At 38.7% G+C, this 25948-nt stretch overlaps 4 protein-coding genes across 4 annotated transcripts; all 4 read left to right on the forward strand.

The window, feature by feature from the left end:
- The first annotated feature begins 2643 nt into the window (after positions 1 to 2643).
- On the forward strand, positions 2644 to 7124 carry LOC148024872 (pentatricopeptide repeat-containing protein At2g33760-like). Its single transcript, XM_087694545.1, has 3 exons — positions 2644 to 3233; positions 3794 to 6288; positions 6382 to 7124. The coding sequence occupies exons 1-2, from the start codon at positions 3212 to 3214 to the stop codon at positions 4102 to 4104; spliced, it is 333 nt and encodes a 110-aa protein (XP_087550671.1). The 5' UTR covers positions 2644 to 3211; the 3' UTR covers positions 4105 to 6288; positions 6382 to 7124.
- On the forward strand, positions 5735 to 6109 carry LOC148024873 (pentatricopeptide repeat-containing protein At1g08070, chloroplastic-like). The gene has a single exon (XM_087693624.1). It carries the CDS (start codon positions 5735 to 5737, stop codon positions 6107 to 6109), a length of 375 nt encoding a protein of 124 aa, XP_087549750.1.
- A 12740-nt stretch (positions 7125 to 19864) lies between the features above and the next one.
- Positions 19865 to 20804, forward strand: LOC148024874 (pentatricopeptide repeat-containing protein At5g56310-like). The gene is made up of 2 exons (XM_087693625.1): positions 19865 to 20075; positions 20251 to 20804. The coding sequence occupies exons 1-2, from the start codon at positions 19865 to 19867 to the stop codon at positions 20802 to 20804; spliced, it is 765 nt and encodes a 254-aa protein (XP_087549751.1).
- Positions 20805 to 21119: 315 nt separating this feature from the next.
- Positions 21120 to 21581, forward strand: LOC148024875 (pentatricopeptide repeat-containing protein At2g03880, mitochondrial-like). The gene has a single exon (XM_087693626.1). The coding sequence runs from the start codon at positions 21120 to 21122 to the stop codon at positions 21579 to 21581; it is 462 nt and encodes a 153-aa protein (XP_087549752.1).
- The last annotated feature ends 4367 nt before the right edge of the window (positions 21582 to 25948 follow it).

Consider the following 25948-nt stretch of genomic DNA (forward strand, 5'->3'; position numbering starts at 1 on the left):
CATCACTTTGGTATGTTGTCGTGTTATCTAGCAGTCGCTTCATTAGAAGCTTGCTCAATGTGAGGTCTCCCTCTAGCGCTCTCTCACTCTCCGATCGATTTTTGCCTGCTAGGGCTAGCACTCTCTGGATCTCTCACATTCCAAACTCTAGCCCAAGCTCCTAGTTTGTTGGTCCTGGTTGTACGCAGTTAGGCCTTGCAAAGCCCTACGAGCTAGCTTCCTCTCTTCCTCGAGATCTGCTATGATGTCCTCTATAGGTCTATCGCGGTGTTCTAGCCGGGTTTGAACATTGTATTTGTGCACTAATTGTTGGACGGCCTAAGGAAAATCGCATAGGTCCAGCTCTTCATTGCTTCTATGGCCTGCCCTCTTCCATGTCCCAAGCTTCCTGTTCTGCCAAGTTGTCGATCAAGTTGATAAGGCCGGGTAGATCCACTTTCACGATAGTGCATGTCCTTGTTGCGTCTGGCTTTGTGGTTGTGTTCTTCGCTTTGTCCTACTTTTGGGGATTTGATCACCCTTCTATGTAACGGGGTCTTCTCCTATTGGTGGGTTTCTTCAAAGTTTTATGTCTAAGTGAGTTCCTTGTTAATTGCAACTAGTTCTCAACTTATCCTCACTACGTGCGTGTGTGTGCAGGTGTATTCTTTTCAGTGCACTATGCATAACCAGGCTTTTTGCTCTCCTCAAGTGTGTTTCAAGTGCTAGAAGTTAGAGTGAGTGAGAAAATAAAGTATGTGCAGCTCCGGCGCCCTTGTCTACGGGTTGGCTTGATAGGGTCATGTGTTAGTAGCTATTCTCGCTGGCTTCTCGGGTTTTTCGTTGCGCTATCCCACTCAGCTCATTTAGGGTCGAGTTGGGGTCTTTCATATCAAGTTTTACTTTCACCTTGGTGATTTAGGTATATCTTGGTTAAGCAAAACTAAGTTTATCATTGCCACTCTAGTTGTGAAGTTGAGTACAAGGTAGCCTTCATAGCTATAGTTGTGTCTATCTCAGATTACTTGTTGTATAATGATATACTTCACTTGATATTCTCCTCATTGCAATAACATCCATGGTGCTTCTAGAAGTACGATTCTCCTATCTAGTATGGTTGCATGGTGTTGGCCTCCACAAGATCGTTGCATGCACCAAGAGAGTTCCTTGGACCAACATGGTGCTCCCACAAGAGACCCCATATGTTCTTGGAGATGTAAGGCTCTAATAAAACTTAGGTGATTGGAGGGGTATAGTAATGTTCTAATCCAAAGGATGTCCTTATTTCTAAATTCTAGCGGTCACCTTTACAAGTGCAACTAGACTTCTCTCTCTTCAAAAGGTGCAATACATGGAATCCTTGGATATGCCTTAGCTTGGGATATGTTTACCTCTTGGCACTATCCAAAAGATCCCAAAAGAGTGGATCTTCTAGTTCAAAAGGTATCTAAGAATGATCTCAAAGTATCTCCCATTATTTATTAGCATTGCCTTTTAGGGCATATACTTATACAATGGTGATGTGATGAGGTGGTGTAGGCCCCAACAAATTACTCACTTAGCCTTGAAATGTGTGGCATTGCCCTTTAGGGTGTATGCTTATACAATGGTGCAGTGACAGGGTGCTGCAAATCCCAAAAAAATTGCCCACTGTTGACTTCAATTAAGTGGCCCACTTAGTTTTGAAATTAATGGATACCTTGCTTTTTGAGAAAGAACAATTTAGTTTAAAAATTAAAGAAAAAAGGGTGTTCTCTCACTCATGCACACACTCTCTCTAATGCATGTACATGTGCATGTCTATAGAGCTTGAGCCTAAAGATTTGGTATTCAAGCTCTACTAAGTTCCATATTTTAGCAATCAATGGACTAAGGACCTGTTTCCACCAGGCATTGGATAGCAACCAAGATGGAAACTCTTTAGTGCACCCACAAGTTCCTATGGCATTGAGTTTGCAAGTCAGGTGAATCCATAACCAAGATGAGCCACATGAGAGAAAATTATTTGAAAAGGTTTGAAGCCAGCTAACATGCGTAAATGTTTTTCATAATGTTTCCTCATTTTCCTATTGATCAACACAATACTTGATGCTTTTGAGATATTAATTTTGATTTACTTTCTTATTAGTCGGTAAGCTCACACATGTGGTGACAAGGCTCTATGAGCTCTCAACCAGTGCATGAGCTGGTCGGGAACTTTTTGATGGTGGGAACAAGTTCTAAGAAGGGGGTTCCATGTCCATTGTCTTGGGTTACAAAGAAGAAGTGGAGGAGAGGGGCTATGCTCTTTTGTGAAAGACCAGGCTACCTCAAGCTGAGAATTTTTTTGCAATGTGATGTATTTTTCAAGTGCCAAGACGCCCCTCCCCCCATACGGGTGAGGCAAATGATTCGTTCGTCCTAGGAATTCGAGTACAACTAGAACACACACACACACACACACACACACACACACATATAGAGCTAGCATAAACCAACAAGGTCTTCAAGTCGTGGGCCAATAACTGAAGTAGGTTTCATACTAGTCGGGACAGAGCTTCACTACAGGTTTGTGGAGTCAATGTGTGTAATCCGGCATGACCGTGGAATCCAAGATCCAATCTCACCAACAATCATGTTATATTGGAGCCTTAACCATCAAGCCAATCCGCCACCGATGATAAAAGGTGGAACTCATGCATTCATAAACTGTCCGCCGTCCGTCAAGTGTGAAAGCAGCAGGCATCCAATTTAGACGTGTTTGACAAACTACCAGTTTGGGTTAAAGATCTTGCTGGCCTACTGTGAGCACCAGCTGGAAACCCTCCCCATCCTTAGCAAGCATCTTGTCCTCCTCCTCGCTGATTGCAGTAGCCTCCTCGATGCACGCAAAACAATCGACAGGCAGGCTAACCACAACGAGCACTCCTCGACATGCCGCATCTCTACCTATCTTGACTCTGATGACTTGCCGCATGATGGCGCACAATAATCTCACCCAACCCAACTGATGCACGTATTTGGCCTTGCTCAATGCTTGCTTGCGCCTCAGAGAAGCAGAGCAAGGCCTTGAAGTGCACCATGAGATCACTCAGCAGGGCCTCAGAAAAGGATCTGTTTACTAGTAGTCGTCTTGTGGGGAATAGTCTGATGGACTCATATGGCAAATGTGGTTTGCTTGCCAAAACACACCATGCTTTTGACAGGTTGCCCATCCAAAACGCTGTGTCGTAGAATGGATTAACTTCCAGATATGCTGAGCATAGGCTTGCTAAGTAAGTGGAAATCTTGTTTTATCAAATGCAACACAAAGTTATAGCTCCTAGCTTTATTACATTCCTTTGCAACTTGAAAGCCTGCTCTTCTGCATCAAGGGATTTCCGAAACAGGGCAAATCTTGCATGGGGAAATAGTCAAAAGAGGACTAGAAGCAGATCTATGTGTGGCAAGCACACTGGTGGATATGCACATCAAATGTGGGCATCTTTTGGAAGTGCACCATGTTTTTGACTGAATCTCAGTTAAAGATGCAGTGCTAGCTTCTTTAATCTCAGGATATGCTGAAAATAGGCTTCGTGAGAGGAAGCAAGAGTCTGCTTTCAAAACAAATGCATCTTCAGGACACTACTAACCATGCTGCATATGTCTATGCCTTAAAGGCTTGTGCTTCAATAATCGATGTAGAGAGGGGGGTTGAAATACATGATGAAAGCATTAAATGAGGATTGGAAAGAAAGCTTTATATGGGTATTGCAATTGGTAGATTTGTATATGAAATGTGACTATCTTGGTGAAGCATGCAAGGTATTCGACCAACTGCCATTTCTTGATGCAGTTACATGGAATGCTCTTATTGAAGGATATGCTCAAGAAAACCTGGATGATGAAATGCTGAACCATTTAAAGGAGATGCAGCTGAAAGGGGTGTTTCCAGATACTGTCACTTTTGCAGTCTACTTGAAAGCTTACAGCATGGCCAGAGAATTGGAATTAGGCCGGGTGATACATGCTGAGATCAATAAATTTGGTTTAGAAAGAGATTTTTATCTAGGTAACATTTTGGTAAATATGTATGGTAGGTGTGGCTCGATTGCTAAAGGATCTGAAGTTTTTGACAACTTGCATGTTCAAGATGTGGTATCTTAGGATGAAATGATTAATACATATGGTAAGAACCATGGGGTTAACATGGTTATAGAATGCTTTGAGAATATGCAACATCAGGATGTGAAGCCAAATGTTGTTACATTCACTTGTCTCCTTGCTGCATGCAGTCATGCTAGCTTGGTCTGCAAGGGATAGGAGTATTTCAAGGCAATGATAGAACAATATCAAATCAAACCAAATGTAGAGGACATTGCTTGCATGTTTGAAAGCTTGCACAACCAGAGGAGCTTTAGAAATAGACAAGAGATTACATGTCTGGATAGAGAAGTAGGGTTAGAAACAGACCTTCATGTGAGCTGTATACTAGTAGATGTGTAAATGTGGTTTGGTTGCAGCAGGTGAGAAAGTGTTAACTTGCTTCCAGATCAAGACATACATGTGTGGAACACATTGAGAGTAGGTTATGCTGAATGTGGGCTTGCTAAGGAAACAGAAATTTGTTTGCAACAAATGTAGCTTGAAGACCCCTGGTCATATCTCATATTCTTGCAATTTGAAAGCTTGTGGAAAGTTGGAAACCTTGGATAGAGGATGGACAATGCATCATGAAATAACCAAAAAGGCATTAGAAACAGAGCTTTTTATGGTGGGTAGAGCTCTTGTGTATATGTACAGCAAATGCAAACTAATTGTAGGAACCAAACAAGTGTTTGATAAGTTGCCAATTCAAAATACCATCTCGTGGACTGCACTCTTTGCTTTCTATGCTCAACACGGATGTGATGAGAATATACTCCAATGTTTCAGAGAAATGCAGCCAGAAGGTGTGTATATAGACACCGTTATGTTCATCACATGCTTGAAAGCCTGTGGCAATATAGGCAATCTGGAAGTGTAGGAACTATGTTGGTTGATTTGTTTTGGAAATTCTCCTCACTTGCAGAGGCTCATTGCATATTTGATAAGCTGCGTGCCAGAAATGCATTCTCCTAAACTACACTGATTTCAGGATACGTTGACCACGACCTTGATCAAAAGTGCTCAACTGCTTTGAAATGATGAGTTTTGAAGGTGTATCTACAAATGTTGTCACGTTCATTCTCTGTTTGAGAGCTTGTAGAAACATTGGAGCATTAGAAAAAGGGCAAGAGATACATGTTCATGCTAAAAAATCAGGTTTAGAAAAAGAACATTGTGTGGGGGACATGTTGATAGACATGTATGGCAAATGTGGGTCAGCTTGAAACATAATGATCAAGACATACAGTGAAAACCATGAAGGTTACATGGCTATACAATGTTTTGAGAAAATGCAACAGCAAAGTGTAAAGCAAAGTTCAATCACCTTCAGTTGTCTTCTTACTGCATGCAACCATGCCAATTTGATTCCCAACGGCCAAGAGTATTTCAAAGTGATGACAGATATACATAGAATCAAACTTGATGTAGATCATTGTGTTTGTATGGTTTATCTTTTTGCCAAGATGAGGAGAAGTATATGAGGTAGGGAAATTTGTTGTAGCTATGCAATGTCCTCCAATGAGTGAAACCTTAGTAGCTTTGGTTAATGGTTGACCTTTTTGTGAGGTCAGGGAATGTTTATGAGGCTGTGAAATTCATTGATGTTTCATAGCATCCTTCATCTAGGGTAGTTGTAATACCTTTGCTCATGGCCTATAAAGTTTATGGAAATGTGGAATTACAACAATTATGCTCTCAGCAACTTGTGGAGGCAAACCAAGAAAATGCATCTGCTTACCTATTGATGGCAGATATTTATGTCAGTGTAGGCAGGTGGAATAATGGAAGCAGATTAGAGAAATTGAGAAACAATTTTGGAGCAAAGAAAAAGCTTGGAATTGCATCTACTAAGTTTAACAAAATGTTACAGCAGTATGTTGTTGGTGCCAATAAAAGCAAAAACACTATTAAATTGTCAGAAAGTGTGGGCTTACACATGAAGAGTGAAGACTATGTGCCATATTTAGATGTGCTTTTTGGTCATGTCCTATTTGAGGACAAGTGCCATGTGTTGAATTTGTAAAAGAAAATTATTTATGTTTAGCATGCCATGAAACTACATGCTTGTCAAATAAAACAGGCCATAGATGTCATATTATGGACCATGATCGTAAGAGATGCAGCCAAACTTGAGCATATCAAGAAACAAAAGGCTCTGCACAGGCTGCAACAGCTTAAAAAGCAGAGGATGGTGGCCTCCTTGTATAAATCCTCTGATGATGATGATGACAATGGCCTCCTCCCCACCCAAACTGAGGCTCGGTTCTTCAAAGCACTGGGCAAAATCAAGAACAGGGACCCTTCCATCTACTCACAAGAGACCAGGTTCTTCGATGACATTGAAGAAGAGGATGGAAATGATGCCAATGTGCGATGATCACAAGAGAATAAGTAGGAGAAGAAGTCCAAGATGTTTATCTCAAGGATACCCTTGCGCATCAGCTTATCAAAAAAGGCCCTGATTTCATCAATGGGAAGAGTAAGAAAGGGATTATCATGGTAGACAAGCGACGGTCGACTGAAGCTAAATTAAGGCTTTTTCACTTTCTGGAGATAGTAGCAGACTTCATCTTGCTTAAGATGCTTGCCCTTTTCCTTTGCATCCTCCCATGGGTAAGGAACTTTGTTCAAAAATCATAACTACACATCTTCTGTGTTATGACATGGTGGTTCCAAACCAGGTACTCTATGGCTTGTGGCTTGTGAGAACGCATTGGTGACAAACGACAATACATAGGTTTTTGGTTCTTGATTCTTGTAGCAATTTTTTTCTCCTTTAGCTACTTTTTTCAAGTGAGACCTCTTGTCGATCCCATCAAGGAGTTCACTTTGTGTCGGTTTCCCAAGCTCGCTTGACACATAAAGATATAAGGCTTTCCTTATGCTTGCACTAAGCATGGTGTATAGGTCCCATGTCCTCATGGCTTGGTACTAAAGGGATATCATGGATTAGTGTAGAATTCATGCATCTAACTTAAGTGGATTTTAGCTTGTACTTTTCACTTTATGTCAGGCTCGCTTGGGGCACAAAGATACAAGGCTTTCCTTATGCTTGCACTAAGCATTGTGTCTGGGGCCCACATCATTGTGGCTTGGCTAAGCATTGTATCTAGGGCCTCACATCCTTGTGGCTTGGCACTGAACGGATATCATGATTAGTGTAGTCATGTATCTGACTTGAGTGATTTGTAACTTGTGCTTTCTACTTGGTGTCAATATCCTTACAAGGCTTTCCTTATGCCTACACTAGGCATGGTGTCTAGGTCCCACATCCTCATGGCGTGGCACTAAAGGAACGACACCATGGATTGATGCAATCACGTGTTTAAGTGATTTGTCGCTTGTACCTTCCACTTTGTGTTGCTGTCAGAAGCTCGCTTGGCACACAATGATACAATGCTTTCCTTATGCTTACATTAAGCCTGGTGTTTGGGTCCCACGTTCTCATGGCTTGGCACTGAAGGGACACCACGATTGGTGTAGTTATGCATTTGACTTAAGTAGTAATAGCTTGTGCTTTCTACTTTGTGTTGGTGTTCCAAGCTTGCTTGGCACACATACTTATACTAAGCATGGTGTCTAGGTCCCATATTCTCATTGATTGGCACTGAAGGGACACCACGATTAGTATAGTCATGAAATTTGACTTAAGTGGTTTATAGCTTGTGCTTTTCACTTTGTGTCAGTGTCTCAGGCTTCCTTAGCACACAATGATACAAGGCTTTTCTTATGCCTACACTAAGCATGGTGTTTGGATCTCACATCCTTGTGGATTGGCACTAAAGGGATGCCATCATTACTGTAGTCATGCATTTGACTTAAGTGATTTATAGCTTGTGCTTTCTACTTTATAGTGTCCCAAGCTCACTTGCTACACCACATTACAAGGCTTTTTTTATACTTGCACTAATCATGGTATCTAGGTCCGATGTCCTTATGGTTTGGCATATTGTAGTTATGTATCTAACTTATGTAATTTGCATCTTGTACTTTTTGCTTTGTAAAAATAAAAAGCCAATCGTGTGTGTGTGTGTGTGTGTGTGTGTGTGTGTGTGTGTGTGTGTGTGTGTGTGTTACAAAGTACTTTTGGGCTACACAATTACTATTGCCATACATCTCATAAATAGATCCCCATGCACTATTGTTGGTAGTAGAGTTGCAAAGGAGTTATGGTATGGTAAACCTCCCTCGTATGCACACTTACGAGTCTTTGAATGTGAGGCTTTCTATTATATCCCCAAAGATATGCATAATGATTTGGATTTATAGTTTATCAAATGCATTTTTCTTGGATACGGGAATATAGGTGAGATGGGCTATCTTCTTTGAGATCTACATGCTTGGAAATTTGTTCATAGCCATGATGTTATTTTTCATGAGAAAAAGATGCATATGAGACCAAAACAAGTAATTGAGATACATAGGGGAATTTTTCAATAGAAGCCTCATATTACAATATAGCTAGTCCTAGTGAGACAACTTGCTATAGTGACCCAAGATTCGCCTGTTTTGCAAGATCATGATGTTGGATAGAGAGAATAGGCTGTACAGGCCCCACTACTAGTTTTCATATGCTTTGCTAGAGCTTCATGTCTACCAAATCATTATATACCCTTTATGGATTACATTATAGTGACAAACTCTACTAAGCCACTTACTTATGGGGATGCTATGCACAGAGATGATTCTCATTCTTAGGAGAGGACTATACAGTTTGAGTTTGATTCGCTCTGCAAGAGAACCATACATGGAACTTAGTTTCCTTGCTTGATGAAAAGCATGCATAGCCATGCAAGTGGATGTACAAATTGAAGAGTACTCCTAGTCACCCTAAGTTAGCATATAAGGCCAAATTGGTTGTTAAGGGATTTAAGCATGAAAAGGGAATTAATTTTGAAGAGATTTTCTCTCATATGACCAAGATAACTACCCTATGATGGTCTTGGCCTTGGTTACTCAGTTGAATTTGAAACTTTATCATATGGATTTTAAGACAACTTTTCTACATTGGGACCTACATGATGATATTTATATGTAACAATCTAAGTGTGGAAAGAGGCACAAAGTACCTAGTATACAAATTGAAGAAGAGTCTTTATCGGCTTAAGTAGTCACCTAGAGAGTGGTACCATAAGTTTGATGTTGTTATGCATTCACATGGTATTCATGCATTATATGAATCTATGTTTATACATGAAGAAGGCCCGATATAGTAGCCTTATTATCTTGGTGTTTTATGTTGATGATATGTTTATAGCTGAAAATCCTCATGCTGAGCTAGATGCCTTAGAGACTCAACTCAAGAAGAGCTTCGAGATGAAGGACATGGATATACCTCATACATACTTTGTATACACATTATGCATAATTTCTCTAAGGGACTTATCTACTTATCCTAGAAGTACATTCACAGAGTACTTGAGTAATTCCATATGCAGAATGGTAAACCTATTAGTTGTCCTTTACCTTCTCATGTGAAGGTTAGTAATGTGGATTGTCCACAATTAGATTGTGAGAGGGCTAAGATAGCCAAGGTTCCATATGCATTTACAATGGGCAATTTGATATATATCATGATAGCCACTCATCCTAACGTAGCATTTAAAGTGGAAGTTGTTGCACGTTATATGGCTACACCTGTAGGCAAGATTGGGATGTCGTGAAGGGTATCATGAGATGCCCCTTAAAGGTAAAACAAGCATATAGATTTTCCATAGTAGACAGGACAGGAATCGTGGATTACACTAACTCAGATTATGTACGATATGTAGACAGTAGGAAGTCTATCCCTAGGTATATCTTTACTTTTGTTGGAGATTCTATCTCTTGGATGTCCAAGGTACAAAAATGTGTAGCCTTATCTACTATTGAGACTAAGTACATTGCAGCCACCACTGAGGCTTACAAGGAGGCTCTATGGTTAGTAGGCTGTCAAGTTCCAGATCTTGGCATGACTATGACTCTCACATTGCATTCAGATTTGATGAGTGCCATTCAAGTTTGCCCATAATCCAATCTTCTATGTGAAGACCAAGTATATTGAGGTGCACTATCACTTCATCATAGAGGTGGTAGAAGACAAGTCCATTGAGCCTATCAAGATTCCTATGAATATGAATCCTACAAATCTACTCAGTTAAAGTTTCTTGGTGGAATGGTATGCCTTCCTTAGGAAGTTTATGGGCGTAGAATGAGATGATGTCTTTTCTCATCCTATTGTACTCTATATACATGTTGTAATTTTTTCCTCTTTTTTTTCTTTTACTCCTCACTAAGATACATTTTCCTTTAAGTGGGAGTTTGTTAGGGATTAAAGGTTATTTGTGCTAGCTACTTACATTCACTTATATATAGACCTGCACACATGTACGCTGCAGGTTGCGAGGCTCCCATTATTATCACTTTATTCTTTATTCTTTATTCTTTTAGTGGCAATAGAATAAGGAAAGGTAGGTGACACATTGTGACTGTTAGAGTTCCCACATACTAATCTCTCTCTTCTTGCTTGAACCTCCATAGCACTTGCTCTTTTCTTGGCTTGTGGTTCCATCTTTCTCTCCACCTTTCACTACGATGAATCATTTTCTTCTATGTTGTATACATGTCCCTTTTCTAGCTTCAATGATCAATCATTTTGTCTACTTTATACACATGGCTTTCATCTAACTTTCTTATCTTTCACTTGAGGAGTATAGAGAAGAAGAAGAAGAAGTAGCAGCATGAGCACCAACAACAACAACAACAACATGAAGTGAGAGAGGTATTGAGAGAGATCTGAGAGAGCAATTTATCCTCACTTTAAGCTAGTATATGTTAATTAATACAAGACAATGGAGTGTCCCCATAATTTCAAGGTAGGTAGTTAGCTTTAGAGAATGTTTTAACTTCCAAGGATTGTAGGCCATGGATCTTCCTTCTTATATCAAGACTCCTCCACAAAGGTAAGTCCAACTGCATTAACAACCACCTCAAACACTTGGGTGAAGCCAAGAGATTTCATTATTGGGATTTTCATGACATATTCCTTAAGTATGTTGAAATTTCTTTCAATGTTCTATTAAACCCAAATGGCATGGCCAAAAACTTTGCCAGGTTTCTCTTGTCAATTGTATGTGTTCTCTCTTACTTCTTAATGCTACCCAATTCTAACAAAAAACAAACACACATGCATCTATCAAAAAATAAATGACAATGTAATCTAGTTACATGAAAAATACATTTTTTCCTCATTGTGTTAAGTGTTTGAAACTTGCAAACAACACTTCTATTTAGATCTACAATCTCTTTTTGTCACATTGCACTTAAATCACATTATAATTGCAAGTATCCTACACAAAAAATATATTTAACAAAACATCAAACAACATAGTCTTGATAAACAAGTCTTTATGCTATAGAATCTAAGTTGGCAATGGTGCACTTTCTCCCAAGCTGAAGATATGAAGCATCAAACACCATTGTTGACCATTGCCCTTACACCAAACCAAAATCCTAGGATACCACATATATATGCCCATGGCTCTAATTAAAACCCTGCTAGTCAGGGGATTTTATTTTTGCGAGCTTTCCTTTTCGTTCTTTTGCAACCAATCTTTTTTTTCAAGCTTTTTCGTGCAATGTACCCATTATATATATATATATATATATATATATATATATATATATATGCATCATACCCCCATATGGAAATATCCTAGGTCATGCATGAATTTCATGCATAGATTCATAGCATGATCAACCAAAATAGAAAAGATCCTAGTTCATGATTTTCATGGATACAAAAAGAGATTAACAATTCTTCACTATTACTAAAAGACTATGACACTTTGCATTTAGATCAAAGCTATCCAAAAAACACAAAAACAAAAGCAACATGGTATACATGAACACACATCAAGAAAACAAAACCAAAATGGTATATTCTCAACATAACTGCATAGTCACATGGCATAGTCATAAAAAAAGCTATAGTCACATGATGAAGTACATAATAAACATATAAGAGTAGCAACAAAATGAAATGTTTAGAGTCTCTCAAGAAAAACACTCTCCCTCTTAGCGCGGTACCAGTCCACATGCTATGGTGGACAAACACTCCCTATAGAGGGCATCATCTAGCTCTAGATACATGTAATGTCTCATCTCCTCTGCATTGGCCCATGCCAAACCACCGCACCCCGTAAACAATAACAATCACCTGTAAAAAAAATAACAATCTCTCCGCATCAACCCTGGTAGGAATCCCATGCACCTTCGTAGGATAGACAAAGCCATCTAGCACATAGTTGCGATGAGCTGCTGGAAAGTGAACTACATCAATGGCCTCACCAACCCCTCAGTTATAAAACAATACTCGCTTACCCACGTAATGCCACAAGTAAATGGTGAGGTCTAGCACCTGTTTAGCATTAGGAAAAGTGCATGTGCATATATGCAGCATAAAGAAACTCACAAAACCAAATAATACAAGTAAAGAAGGTGCACATGGTCAAAGTATAAATATGCTCATGTATCATAAATTGCTCCATTAATGTTTTTGTGAAACTGTCACACCTAGTCTTATTATTCAAAAGCACTTGATTTTCCATTCAAAAATTATATAGAGTGATTTAGTTCAAAGTACTAATAGTTGACCCTAAGATAGCATTGAGAAACTCTATCATTTGCACATTGCCTAGAACCTTCCAAGGGTAGCTATGTAAGACAAGATCTTAGACACAAAATCAATTAAGCATACAAGACTAAATAGAGCCAAAGTCAAGAGAGACCATTAGAATGATCCATGTAGCATAGTGACCCTTAGATACACTAGCCAAGAAGGGAAAGACAAAAAAGAAACACTAAGAGCCTGTAGGACCGCTAGCAAACTCTATCACATAGCTAGAGGAAAAAATGACTCATCCCAAGTTGATACACAAGAAAATCTAGAGTTAAGCATTTTTAACAACCCATTGAGGGAAAATAGGCAATACACATTAGGACTTCAAGTATTGAAGATCTTGTTATCTTCACTCAAAGTAACATATGTCTTCTTTGAGAGAGTAAGTTTCCACTTCACTCCATGTAACAAATGTCTTCCTTGAGAGAGTATAAACATGAGTAGAAGGGTGAGTGAAAATGGTTTTCATCAATGCTTTGTCAAAGTGGGGTCCTCATGTTCCGGTGTGTGAATAGGACAAAAGGACTTGATTAACATCTACCCTGAGGTAGGGATGTGATGGAGGCAACGGGGGGTCACTACATGATGAGAAAGCTTTGGACACGATGTGATGAGGATGGAGTGATAGGGAAATAACATAAACAATGGAGCGGGGAGCCAATGAGGAGAAGTAAGAGAAAGAGGGGGTAGGTGGAGATATTGGAGATTAAGGAGTGTAGAAAAAATGCACCATAGATATGATAAGACAAGTGATCACTACATAGAAGAATGGTGTTTTATTTTATTATCATTTTTCTTATTACAATGACACAGTCATCACAATCAATGTTTCATGATATTTTTCTTACATGAATACAATTTTATATATTTAAATATATGCTATTCATTCTTGATATCATTAACTAGGACATGCCCTCTTAATGCAGGAAGCCAAATATTCATTTTGCAACCATCCTAAAGCTCATAGTTTGATAGGTAAAGATTTAAGGATTGGAATTCATCATGATAATAAGATTTGGAAGTTTGAAAGCCATGTTGCTTAATAATGTAAAAACTTAATTGAAAACCAAGACATTTTATTAGCAACAAGAGTATCTATCCCACATTGCATGTGCCCATGCAAGTGGGGACATGGAAGCTTGCTTAGGCCATACCAAGCAAAATATCTAGCTCTAATGTGGCAATGAAGGACTATGTAGGGGATGTGAGCTCATCAAGAATGGTTAGCACTACCACACAAAAGAAAGTGGAGCGAAGGAGTAGTAGAAGGCATTGAAGGCTTTGGCAAGGCTAGCAAGGAGGAAGATGTGCCTCACTCAACACACAAGAAGGCGTCAAACTATACTTGGAGGCCAATGCCCAAGTAGTTTCAAAAATCCTTCCAATAATGCTTAACAAAAATAGGGATAAGAGAATGGATGGCATAATCAAGCGAGTCACCTTGAATGGAAACAGGGTGAATCGCAATGCATTGCACTTTAACATAAGAGTGTTAGTGGTTTTCTCTACTAGGAAAGCTTTGAAAGCTCTTGACTTAGCTAACTTGTTTCACATGATTCTCAAATTATAATGCCAAGTTGAGTAGATCTATAATAGGGGTAGGGGGTAAGGTGGTATTTAATAATAAGAGTGCAATGTAAAAAATACTCAAAATTGGAGTCTTCTTCTAATTCTCGGAACTCCTAGCCTACTTATGGAATCTTTTTCTTGAGGCTTGAGTAGACCTCTTTACATTCCCCCTCTTGCTAACCCTTAGAGAAATTACATTTTCTTCTTTGGAACATAATGGAGGAGAAGCCAAACTTCATCGACATTAACATTCCTATTTTGGGAGAACTGCAACATAACCTTTTCTAAAGTTGATTTGCTAGTTCATGTTGCCATTGTGATTAATGAGTATTTTTAAGAATACCCACAAATCGAGGTAGAGAATAATCATGAAAAGTAGCTAGCTAGAGCACCTTTTGTGGAAACACTTAATAATGTTGCAAACGATAAAGATAAAAGTGTTGAAGCAACTAAAGGGGTGGATCAAAAAGGATGATAGAAAATTGTGACTAAAAAGGATAAGAAAATCTCTCAAAAGTAATTAACAATCCTTGATAGCATGCTTAAGAACCTACCTTAGATTTAAAAAATTTGGAATAAAGCTCCCATTTCAAAGGATAGTCATGGTCAAATCAATGCATTTTCACAACTTAAGGGAGTTTCACTAGAATAACTCAACATAGAGTTTCTAGGTTGGGATGCAAAAATAAGGTAGCCTCACATGGGCATTGCCATGAAGGAGTAGGGAATCAAGATTGCTTCATGTCTCAACTCAACTCTAGAGCTTGGGAGGAAGACATTAGAAAAAAAAAGGTTTAAGGAGCACTCCTAAAATGAATATGGAGATAAGGGATATCAAAATTAGCCTAGATTGAATGGAGAGGTGAAGAAACTTCTTTTTTGGAAATGGATTACTAAGCATGACTTTGATGTTATTAACGCTTTGAAACACAAGTGACATAGATGGAGTAGTTCTAAGTTCTAGCACAAGCAGTATTCATGCTACTTTGAGGGAGTCAAAATGGTAATTTTGACTGCATGACATAGTCAAATCAAGTAGAGACCCGGAATGCATTTATAGGTTTGAAGATGGTAGCATTTTGACTATCTCTATAAGGTGAGAAAAGAGAAAAATGAACATCATCAATGTCTATGGAGCTAATGACAATACAACAAAGGGGAAGCAATGGGGTCAACTACTTGATGTCTCACCAAGAATAGAACTTTTTGGGGGTGACTTCAACATGATCATGGACCAGCGTGATGCATCATCCTAATCTTCAGTTTGCTTAGATACTAAGCTTGATTCCTATAAGGAAGTATTACATAGTTGGGGGATGGAGGACATAGTAAAGGTGTTGCAAATATCTTAGCCATCCTTCACCTAGAACTCATTCATTCATAAAAATTATTGGGCTTGACTATATAGGTGGCATTGTAGTGACCATGACTCATGGCCCCCTCCTAGTAATCACCGCCCTAGAGGTGGATATTGAATGTCTTTTATCTAATCATCTACCTATTGTATTGTAGCTCAAAATAGTGGAAGTTGAAGGTCACTATGGAATGCATAAACCCCTTATGGTCATCCCAAGACACTACTTGCATAGGTCTTTTAATTATATACTATTGGTGGCAATAGGAAAACTAAAAGAAGACATTGGCAAGCAACAAAGAGACCCATGGTAGCAATTTTATCTCACATTGTAGCAAATGATCACCTTACACAACCTGTGGCAATGTGCCAAAGAGAGGATGCGTAAACTATGGTTTTTTTTGAAATTTCACGGATCACCAAATGCAAGTCAACAATTGAGCAGGAAGGCCATGAAATTAATAAAGCATGATCCATTTGGGGATTTTATTTTTGTGAGCTTTCCTTATCGTTCTTTTGCAATCAACTGGGAATTAATGTGACTTCTTAACAATCTATATCATTTGTGCATCATGCAAACATCTTCTATCAAAGCTTTAACTATGATGTAGCTTGTGATCTATAGGTCCAAATCATAGTGGACTAAAGTGTTATCCTAGGAGCTCCTCTACACACAAATGGATAAGCTACTGAAGTAAGAATTCACAAAACCCTATGCCGAAATGGGACATTAGTCAAGTCTTCCTATTATTCAATACCTCATAAGCTCTTTTTCCATTATATCATAAATAGACTTTGTGCTATATAGTGGTAACCTCTACTATGTAGCATTGAGATCTTAGCTATAAAGAAATTATATTTGGCATTTAGCAGAGCCCTTAACAAATATGGGGCACTTATAATGGTATAGAATGTGTCCCAAGTGTCTACCCATGTCAAGTGCTATATTAAACTAATATGTGTTATAACGCGTAGATATCTCAACTACATAGCAATAACCACTAGAATATAGCAAGCTCTTGTGCAAACCATGGGGCACTTGTAGTAGTAGAATTGGCTCTTAATTGTATGCCCATTTGATAGTGGACAAATTTTGCCACTAATCTATATACTACACAATATCATTATATGAAATCTAGCATGGAGATCTCAACTATTCAGTGCACATGTTCCTCTAGCAAGCATGTTAGCAATGTGAGTGGTGACATGCACACCTACATGCTAGCAAACCCTAATGGTGGCTAGTTGCAATACTTGGTAGGAAGGACAATCACATTTATTTCTTCTTCATAGCTCCATATTTATGTGGAGTACATTCTTAAACTATACTTTTTTGTATACACTACGGACTACATTCTTAAAGTATACAGAAGATGGAGTGACTAATTTCTTTGTCATCTTGCATGTTATAGATAGACAACATAGCATCAAAAGGAGAATCATATGATGGATAGCAAAGTGAAGTAGCCGTGTCTCTACACAATTATATAAAAACATCCAATTTATTAATAATAAGATAGCCTAATCTACATGTGTTGTTAGATCTCAACAAGAAGATTGAAATATTGCAGATGTTGATAAGGGAGGAAGTAAAAGTGGCATATAAACATGCAAGGTTTGATGATGATGTAAGGGTCTACGCCTTGATCAGCCCTAGGTCGATGACTTAATCACCATGAAGTTTGATGATAATGCAAGGGGAAGATGATTCCTCTCATAGGTCTGTGTCTTAATCAGTCTCAGGTGACAATAAAAGGCTTAACTTGCAAAAAAAAAAAGGGAGGTGGGAGCCCCCCATCATCCGCATGAGACCCCATGACCTTACAACTCTACAAACCCAAGAGCCTCGGACCAACAAAATAAAAGGGGGGTGGGAGACCCCCCATCACGTGGATGATGGGGGGGGGTCCCGCTCCCACCCCCCTTTTATTTTGTTGGTCTAAGACTCTTGGGTTTGTAAAGTTGCAATTTATTTTGTTGGTTAGAGGGCTCTTGGGTTGTAGAGTTGCAAGGTCAAGGGGGGTAGGAGCCCCCCATCATCTGCGTGCACACGGACGATGGGGGGGCTCCCACCCCCCTTTTATTTTGTTGGTCCGAGGCTCTTGGGTTTGTAGAGTTGCAAGGTCATGGAGTCTGCATGGTAGGAATGGAGCAAATTAGAAGCACATCATAAGGAATCATTAATGAGCAACAAATGTGCAACATGAGGAATATGAGGAACATGAGCAATGAATGTGCAAGATGAGGAATCATTAATCAAAACCATCACAAATGTGCAACATGAGGAACCATCTAATGAACCTTGCAAAAATGGATCCCACAACTGTAGTAGCTTCCTTGTTGTCTGCGCACGCACAGATGAGCGGGCTGCTCTATGATCATGAGGAGGAGGATCTGTGGCTTGACAACTTGTACTTGACGAGAGAGAGAGAGAGAGAGAGAGAGAGAGAGAGAGAGAGAGAGAGAGAGAGAGAGAGAGAGAGAGAGAGAGAGAGAGAGAGAGAGACTCTGGAGGTATGCTACCCTGAATATTCCGAAGGTGGCTATACACATTTGTCCTCAAGCTTGAGAATGCAGATATTCATAGGAAGGCATTTAGATTAGATCTTGCGATTGGTAACAGTCTTCTGAAATTCTATGCTAAGTGCATTCAGATTGGATCTTGTGATTGTTTGGTAGCAGCCATACTCTCGAGGTATGCTACCCTGAATATTCTAAAGGCGGCCTACACATTTGTCCTCAAGCTTGAGAATCCAGATATTCATAAGAAGGCATTCAGATTGGATCTTGCGATTGGTAACAGTCTTCTGAAATTCTATGTTAAGTGCAGCATCATTGTAGATGTAGAGAATGTATTTTTTGGGTTATTAGAGCACAATCTTGTCTCTCGGAGTATTATGCTGGAATTCTACTTTGAACTCAATCAAAGAGAAAAGGCTATGCTTTTCTTCAATAGAATCATGTTGTTAAACATAAATCAGATGTGTTTTGGAGTGCCCTTGCCTCTGGGAGTGTCCCTGCCTCTTTTTGCCCATGGTGGCCTTTTCTTCTTGAGTAGTGTTTATGTTTGGCCATTGCAGAGCTTTGCAGTTTTAGGATTTCCTATACCTTCAATGAGTGTTTCCTACATCCAGGCACCCACTTATACAATCTCTCACTATGTTCAATGCACATTATTTTATTTCTCACATAGCCTTCTTGGAAAAGTGTCATTCTACTAGTGTTTGAAGTGCTCCATGTCCACTCAATTTCCTTCATGGTCTCCATAAAGGGAAAGCAATCAGGCAGTCTACGTGGTGGTGTACTGCATAAAGGGTTGAGCTAATTAAAGACTGACCAAGTTTGTAGAACTATAGATTCATTGAAGAGTTTGGTATCACAATGGAAGTTTAGATTGTCTTTTTAGCTATGTGCATGGCTTTTGCATCTGCCTAGATGACCTCTTATACATCTATTTATTATTAACTTGACAAGCTTTATGGTAAAAAATTGCTAATGTGGACAAACATTAGAGGAAAGACACCATAACAAATCAGTAGTCTTGCAAATTCAAGAGGAAGGGGAAAGCCCCAATAAGCAGGAAATTATAACTACCCTTCATGCTTTTGGTTCTATCTTAGAAGGAGAAGGATTTGTTGAAGAGAAATTAAGCAACATATTGTGTTTGAATATGGTACAAGTTTTACATGCTGATGCCTCAAACATGGAGCTCACTTTGGATGTTTTTGTTGGTAGCATGCTAATAAGCATATATGGCAAGTGTGGAAGCATTGTACATGCTTTCCTTATTAGAAGTCTAGAATAACCTCCCTTCAATGGACAATCTTATGTCCCATCTATTGCAATTCAGGGTTGAGAAGAATCCAGCATATGCTTCTTTTGTGAATATGCACATATACAAAAATGGACTCAAGTCTCACGAGGTTCTTGGGAACCATTTGGTTCCTGTGCTTGTAGAAAGCGGACTTGGATTTACTGCCAAGCAATTTTTTCACATGCTAGTCCAACGAAGTGAGCATTCTTGGACTTCTCTTTTGCAAGGGCACATTGAATCTGGTGATATACAAGGTGCTCTCACTTTGTTCCAAAATATGCAAGTAGATTCTGTCCATCCTAGCCCATTTACAATTCAGGCACTATTGCAAGCTTGCGCAAAGCTGAAGTTTGTTGATATTGGCTAAAAACTACACGTGGATATGGTCAATGAGGGGTTTGAGAAGGATGTTTTTGTTTGTACTCAGCTAGTAGATATGTCTGCCAAATGTGGTCTCTTTGGGGAAGCACATGCTTTCATGGATGAGTTGCCTTACTGGGATGCTATAATGTGGACAACTCTGCTTGTAGAATACGTGGAGCATGAACTTGCTGAGGGAACACTAAAGTGCTTGGCAGATATGCGACTTCACGGTATATTAATTGATGGTGTCACCTATGTCTATAGCTTGAAAGAATGTGCTAAGATAGGAGCCATAAATAGTGGTCGGGAATCACATAATGAAATCATAAAACATGGCTTTGAAAAATATCTATATATTGGCAATACACTGGTGGATATGTATGCAAAGTGTGGGTCGCTTGGCAGAAGCACTTGAGGTATTTGATGAGCTTCCAACTCGAGATGCAGTCTCATGGAATGCCTTGGTTGCACAATACATTGACCACGGTCTAGAGGATGAGGCATTAGAAACATTGCAATGGATGAAGATGGACGATTTTTCACCAAATGTGGTTACCTTCATTTCTTCTTTGCAATGTTGCTCTATCATGGGAACAATAGATGGGGTTCTAGGTGTACATTGTGAGATTGTGAAACATGGGTTTGGAAGGGATCAGTATGTTATCAATAGTGTGATTGATGCATATGCCCAATGTGGATCATTTGCAGAAGCACATGATGCATATGATGACCTACTAGTTAAAAATGTAGTTGCTTGGATTGCAGTGATTGCAGGTTTTGTCAAAAATGGCATGAGTGAGAAAACTTTGGATTATTTTAATGCCATGCAGGTGCAAGATTATGCTTCGTTGGATGGTGCCTCATTTGTCTGCATTTTTAAATCTTGTGGTAGCATGAGAGCTTTAGATGAGGGGAATAAAGCCCATGCTTTGATTGTGAAGAAAGGATGTGGTCGGTAATGCTTTGATTGATATGTATATGAAATGTGGTTCACTTGAAGATGCACATGATGCATTTGATGATTTGATAGTTAAATCTGTAGTTTCATGGAACATATTAGTAGGAGGCTATGCTGAGGAGGGACTTAGTGAGGAAGTACTTGATTTGTTTGGAAAGATGATAAAAAGTGGTCTCTCTCCTAATGCTATTACTTACATATCCATTTTAAAATGTTGTGAAAGCATATGCGCCAAAGGTAGGGGCCAAGGTTTCCATGCTGAAATTACTATTGAGGGGCTTGAAAGAAATCTCGGTGTTGCTAGTAGCTTGATAGCATGTATGTGAAATGTGGACTGCTTCTAGAAGCACATCAAGTGTTGGATGACCTACCACTCAGAAATGTTGTCTATTGGACTGCAATTATTTTTGGGTATGCTGAACATGGAATTGCAAAGGAAGCTTTAGAGTGTTTTAATAAGATGCAACTGGAGGATGTGGGTTCAAACATAATTAAACATATTTGTGTGCTAAAAGTATGTAGCATATCAGGAAACATGCAAAAGGTGCATGCCACACATGATGTAGAGGTCGTCAAGGAAGAGCTCGAGAGTGATCCCTTCATAGTCAACAGTTTGGTGAATGTGTACGCCAAAATAGGTTCAATTCTAGAAGCACAGTATGTGTTTGACACCTCAACCATCCAAGATGTTGTCTTGCGGAATGCTCTGATTATTGGGTACATGGAACAAGGCCTAAATGAGGAACTTTTAGGCTATCTTAAAGCACATGCAGTTTGAGAGTGTACCTTTTAATGATGTCACTTATGTGTGTAGTTTGAAAGTTGGTGGAAGGTTAGGGTCTGTATGCTAGGTTCAAGAAATACATACAGAAATTGTAAAAGAGGGCTTTTTGCAAGATGAATTTGTTGCCAATGCGCTGGTAGATGCTTATGCAAGAGCTAGTTTATTTGCAAAAGCTGGGAGATTGCATAATGATCTAGCAGTTAAAATAGTTGTCTCGTGGAATGCATTAATCACAAGGTATTGTCAACATGGGCAGTGTGGAAGAGCACTGGATTGTTTTGATCAAATGTTGTTAAAATGAATATTTCCAGATTCTTGCACATTTATTTGCAATTTAGGGACATGTACCACAATGGGAGCCATAGCTAAGGGCCAAGAAATTCACATGCAGATCATTAAAGAAGGGTTTGATTTGGATCCTTTGGTTGTCAAATCTTTGGTTAATTTATACCTAAAATGTGGCTTCATTGAGGAAGCACGAGACATTTTTTATGAACAACCAGTCAAAGAAACTAGCTTGTGGAATACACTCATTTCAGGGCCTGTTGAAAATGGACTTCCTGAGTTAGCTTTAGATCTTCTTTCAGAGATGGAGGTGGAGGATACGTATCCAAATGCAGTCACAAGAATTTGTATCTTAAAAGTAGTGCGCAGATCGGACGCTGTATGCTCGCGTACTGAATGCAGAAGGTCCCCAAGAACAATGAACTCTACTTTTTGCACAAGTTACAAGGTAAAAAGCATGAACGACAAGAGCAAGAGACCAATTGGGTGCAATCACCCCCCATGCCTTGTGTGAGCGCTTCACAAAGCATGTATTTTATGTATATTTCTTCTTCATGCTCAATAATACAATTTACAAAAATATATCAAGCTTTTAGCTTTTGAGTTTGCTTTTACAAAAATAGGAATAAAGCTCATGGACGGTGCCCATAGAGTCTGGCACGCCCAATACAATGTCCAAATAGAAATAACATAACCGTGCGCAAGGGTGCATACAAAATAATAATAAATAATCGATGCCTCAATAGACATGACAAAATATAGGCGTGGCGCCTATCAAAATATAATCCATAGATCGAATACTCGCTATCCTCCAATACTTTCCTCCGCCACTGCTGCTATCTCTACACATCAACTGAAGCATTCACAATCGTTAGTAAAATAATACAATTAAACCGACAAAAGTGAATACCTAGCAGTCTTCAGCTACATAAATAAATCAACTGGTTAGAAATAAATCCTAACCTTAATTTATTACGAGTACGCACTCTAAACTCATAAACGTTTATTAATTTAATATGCATTTTACGGAATCACCCATGTACACACTAAATTAATGAAACGCCCGAAAAGGACAGGCATCCCCATCAACTTCTCCCACAAAGAATCCACTTTGTGTATGAGCCCCGGTCATCAAAGTTTACGGAATCCATCGTAAAACCTCACAGAATCCACCGTGGCATGGAATCCACCGTGGAATATGCCTCCTGGCATCATACCCCCGGGGTGGGATAGCAATTGACCTCAATTGCTATTAGCTCAATGTGGAGCTAACAGAGTGGGGAAAGCATTTAAGTCTCTAGCGTGCATCCATTGTGCTTCCTCTACAGGATGGTTCTTAAATTTAACTAGATATGTAGAATATCTTTGGCCAGTTCTAGTGGTCATAAAGTCAGTGTCTATGATAGCTTCTAGTTCAAGTATTTCAGTCTCTTCCTCTAATAAAGGTGGGTTTTCATAAACAGGATGTACAGTACTAACCATGGATTGCCAAAAGTTATTATTTCAGATCGTGATTCTAGATTTTGTAACAATTTTTGGATTACTCTGTTTGCTAACCTAGGCACAAAGATTGATTTCTCATCTGCATTTCATCCAGAAACTAATGGACAAACAGAAGCCACTAACAGCACAATTCTAGATCTTTTACGTGCATATACTATTTCTAAACCACAGACATGGGACACACATTTGCATTTATTACAGTTTGCATATAACAATACACCACACACATCTACAAAAAAAGCACCGTTTAAAGTGATTTATGGATATAGATTATCTACACCTGTTGCATCTTTGTCAAATAGAATTCAAAGTGCTGATGATATTGCTAGTATGCATAACAGTATTTTTGATGAGGTTAAAGATATGATTGCTAAAGCCCAGCAATCATATACTAAACAAGCCAATAAGAAAAGACAAGCCATGAATTTCAAAGTTGATGATTATGTTTGGCTGAGAATAGAAAAACGTAGACTACAAAGTGTAGATAGACACCCAGTTGTCAAATTAGCCCCTAGATTCTATGGACCATTTAGGATCATTCATAAAATTAATGATAATGCATTCAAGTTAGAATTACCACCTCACTGGAAAATCCACAACACATTTCACATTAGTTTATTGAGACCATTTAGAGGCGCAGTTTTCAAAAACAATTGTGCTGCTTGTGATGCTGTTAAAGTTTTCTTACATGGAATGAAATATGCTTGTTTACTAAATCTATCTACAACTGTCCAAATCATATCATGGTTAGATTTAGTATTACGTAAACCAGTAATGAAATCCATAGAAATTTGTTCCCAAGGTTTAGATGGAATAGACAAAGGCATAAGTAATCCATACTATTTACCATGATGTCTCTTAACTCTTTGACAAATCAAACATTCAGAAACAAAGTTAGATACATCAGCATCCATATGCGGCCAATAAAAATCTTCAGTTAATGTACGTAAGGTAGATATGATACCTCTATGACCTTGATATGGGGGACAATGAATTTCATTCAAAACAAAAGATCGGAATGGAATTGTAACACACAATCTCTTTTCATAAAACATAAATCCATCATTATATGACAATGAATCAACAGGAATGAAATTATTTTGAACTAATTTATTCCAATCAACATGAAAAGTAATATCCTGATGATATGTATCTTTCATAGCAATCAAAGAATCAAAAGATATAACAGAAATATTATGAATGGCAGGTCTTCTACTCAATGCATCAGCCACTACATTTTGCTTTTCCAGGTTGGTATTGAATGATAGGATAAAAACTTTGAATAAAGGAGGCCCATTTGATATGACGGTCAGAGATTTGGGGTTGGCTAAGTAAATGTCTAATACTTTGCTGATCGGTCTTAATCATAAATTCTGAACCCATTAAGTAGTGTTTCCACTGTCTTAATGCTTGTACAACCGCTAATAGTTCTTTGTCATATGTGGAATATTTCAGCTCAGAGGGTTTCAGCTTACAACTAGAATAGGCTATAGGATGATTGTCTTGCATAAGTACAGCTCCTATTCCTGATCCACTAGCATCAGTCATCACTACTAGAAAGAATGGTCTATTAAAGTCAGGCAACTGTAGAACAGGGGCATGGGTTAATGCATGTTTCAGTAAGTCAAAGGATTTCTGTTGATTTTCGGTCCAATGATAAACAATTCCTTTCTTCAGAAGTTTGGTTAATGGTAAAGCAAGTAATGAAAAATTACGTACAAACTTCCTATAGAAACTAGCAAGACCAAGGAATGAGCGTAACTCATGCACGTTTTTAGGTAGAGGCCAATTCAATATTGCATCAATTTTCTTAGGATCAACTTTAATTCCATCAGATGATACAATATGACCTAAATACTCAATTTCTGTTTTAAAAAATTCACTCTTTTCAGGATTTGCATACAGTTGATTTTCTTTTAATAACTGAAAAACCAATGACAAATTCTCATAATGTTCTTTCTCATTTTGACTAAACACCAAAATATCATCAAAGAAGACAATTACACAATACTGATATTTCAAAAAGATACGGTTCATCATTCTACTAAACGTAGTAGGTGCATTAGTCAATCCAAATGGCATGACTAAAAATTCGTAATGACCAAACTGTGTTCTGAATGCAGTCTTGAATATGTCAAACTTATCTAGTCTCACCTGATGATAACCAGACTTAAGGTCAATTTTACTAAATATAGCAGATCCTTGCAGTTTGTCCATAAGGTCATCAACTCTAGGAATAGGATACCTATTCTTTATAGTGATCTTATTTAAAGCTCGATAGTCAATGCACATACGATAGATATTATTCTTTTTCTTGACTAACAGAACAGGTGCACCGAATGGAGAACTGCTAGGTCTAATCAATCCTCTATTTAGTAATTCCTCAACTTGACTCTGGATTTCTTTTTGCTCTATCTGGTTATGCCTATATGGTGCTTTGCAAGGTGGTTGGGTGCCAGGGATCAAATCTATCTTATGGTCTTCTGGACGTGAAGGAGGTAAACCAGGTGGTAGGTCTTCTGCAAAACAGTCCTTAAAATATGCAAGAAATTCTTTATGCCTAGGGTGCATAT

Source organism: Lygodium microphyllum, chromosome 15, assembly GCF_053477565.2.
Source record: "Lygodium microphyllum isolate KBCC chromosome 15, Lygodium_microphyllum_v1.1.10, whole genome shotgun sequence".
Lineage (NCBI taxonomy): Eukaryota > Viridiplantae > Streptophyta > Polypodiopsida > Schizaeales > Lygodiaceae > Lygodium > Lygodium microphyllum.

Bases quoted from the DNA above. Each gene is read 5' to 3' on its own strand.
- LOC148024872 (XM_087694545.1), top strand. From the start codon at position 3,212: ATGCTGAGCATAGGCTTGCTAA. The intron at 3,234-3,793 runs GTAAGTGGAAAT...TTCTTGATGCAG, and splicing joins GCTGAGCATAGGCTTGCTAA to TTACATGGAATGCTCTTATT.
- LOC148024873 (XM_087693624.1), top strand. From the start codon at position 5,735: ATGGCCTATAAAGTTTATGGAAATGTGGAATTACAACAATTATGCTCT.
- LOC148024874 (XM_087693625.1), top strand. From the start codon at position 19,865: ATGGTCAATGAGGGGTTTGAGAAGGATGTTTTTGTTTGTACTCAGCTA. The intron at 20,076-20,250 runs GTATATTAATTG...GTCGCTTGGCAG, and splicing joins GGCAGATATGCGACTTCACG to AAGCACTTGAGGTATTTGAT.
- LOC148024875 (XM_087693626.1), top strand. From the start codon at position 21,120: ATGTATGTGAAATGTGGACTGCTTCTAGAAGCACATCAAGTGTTGGAT.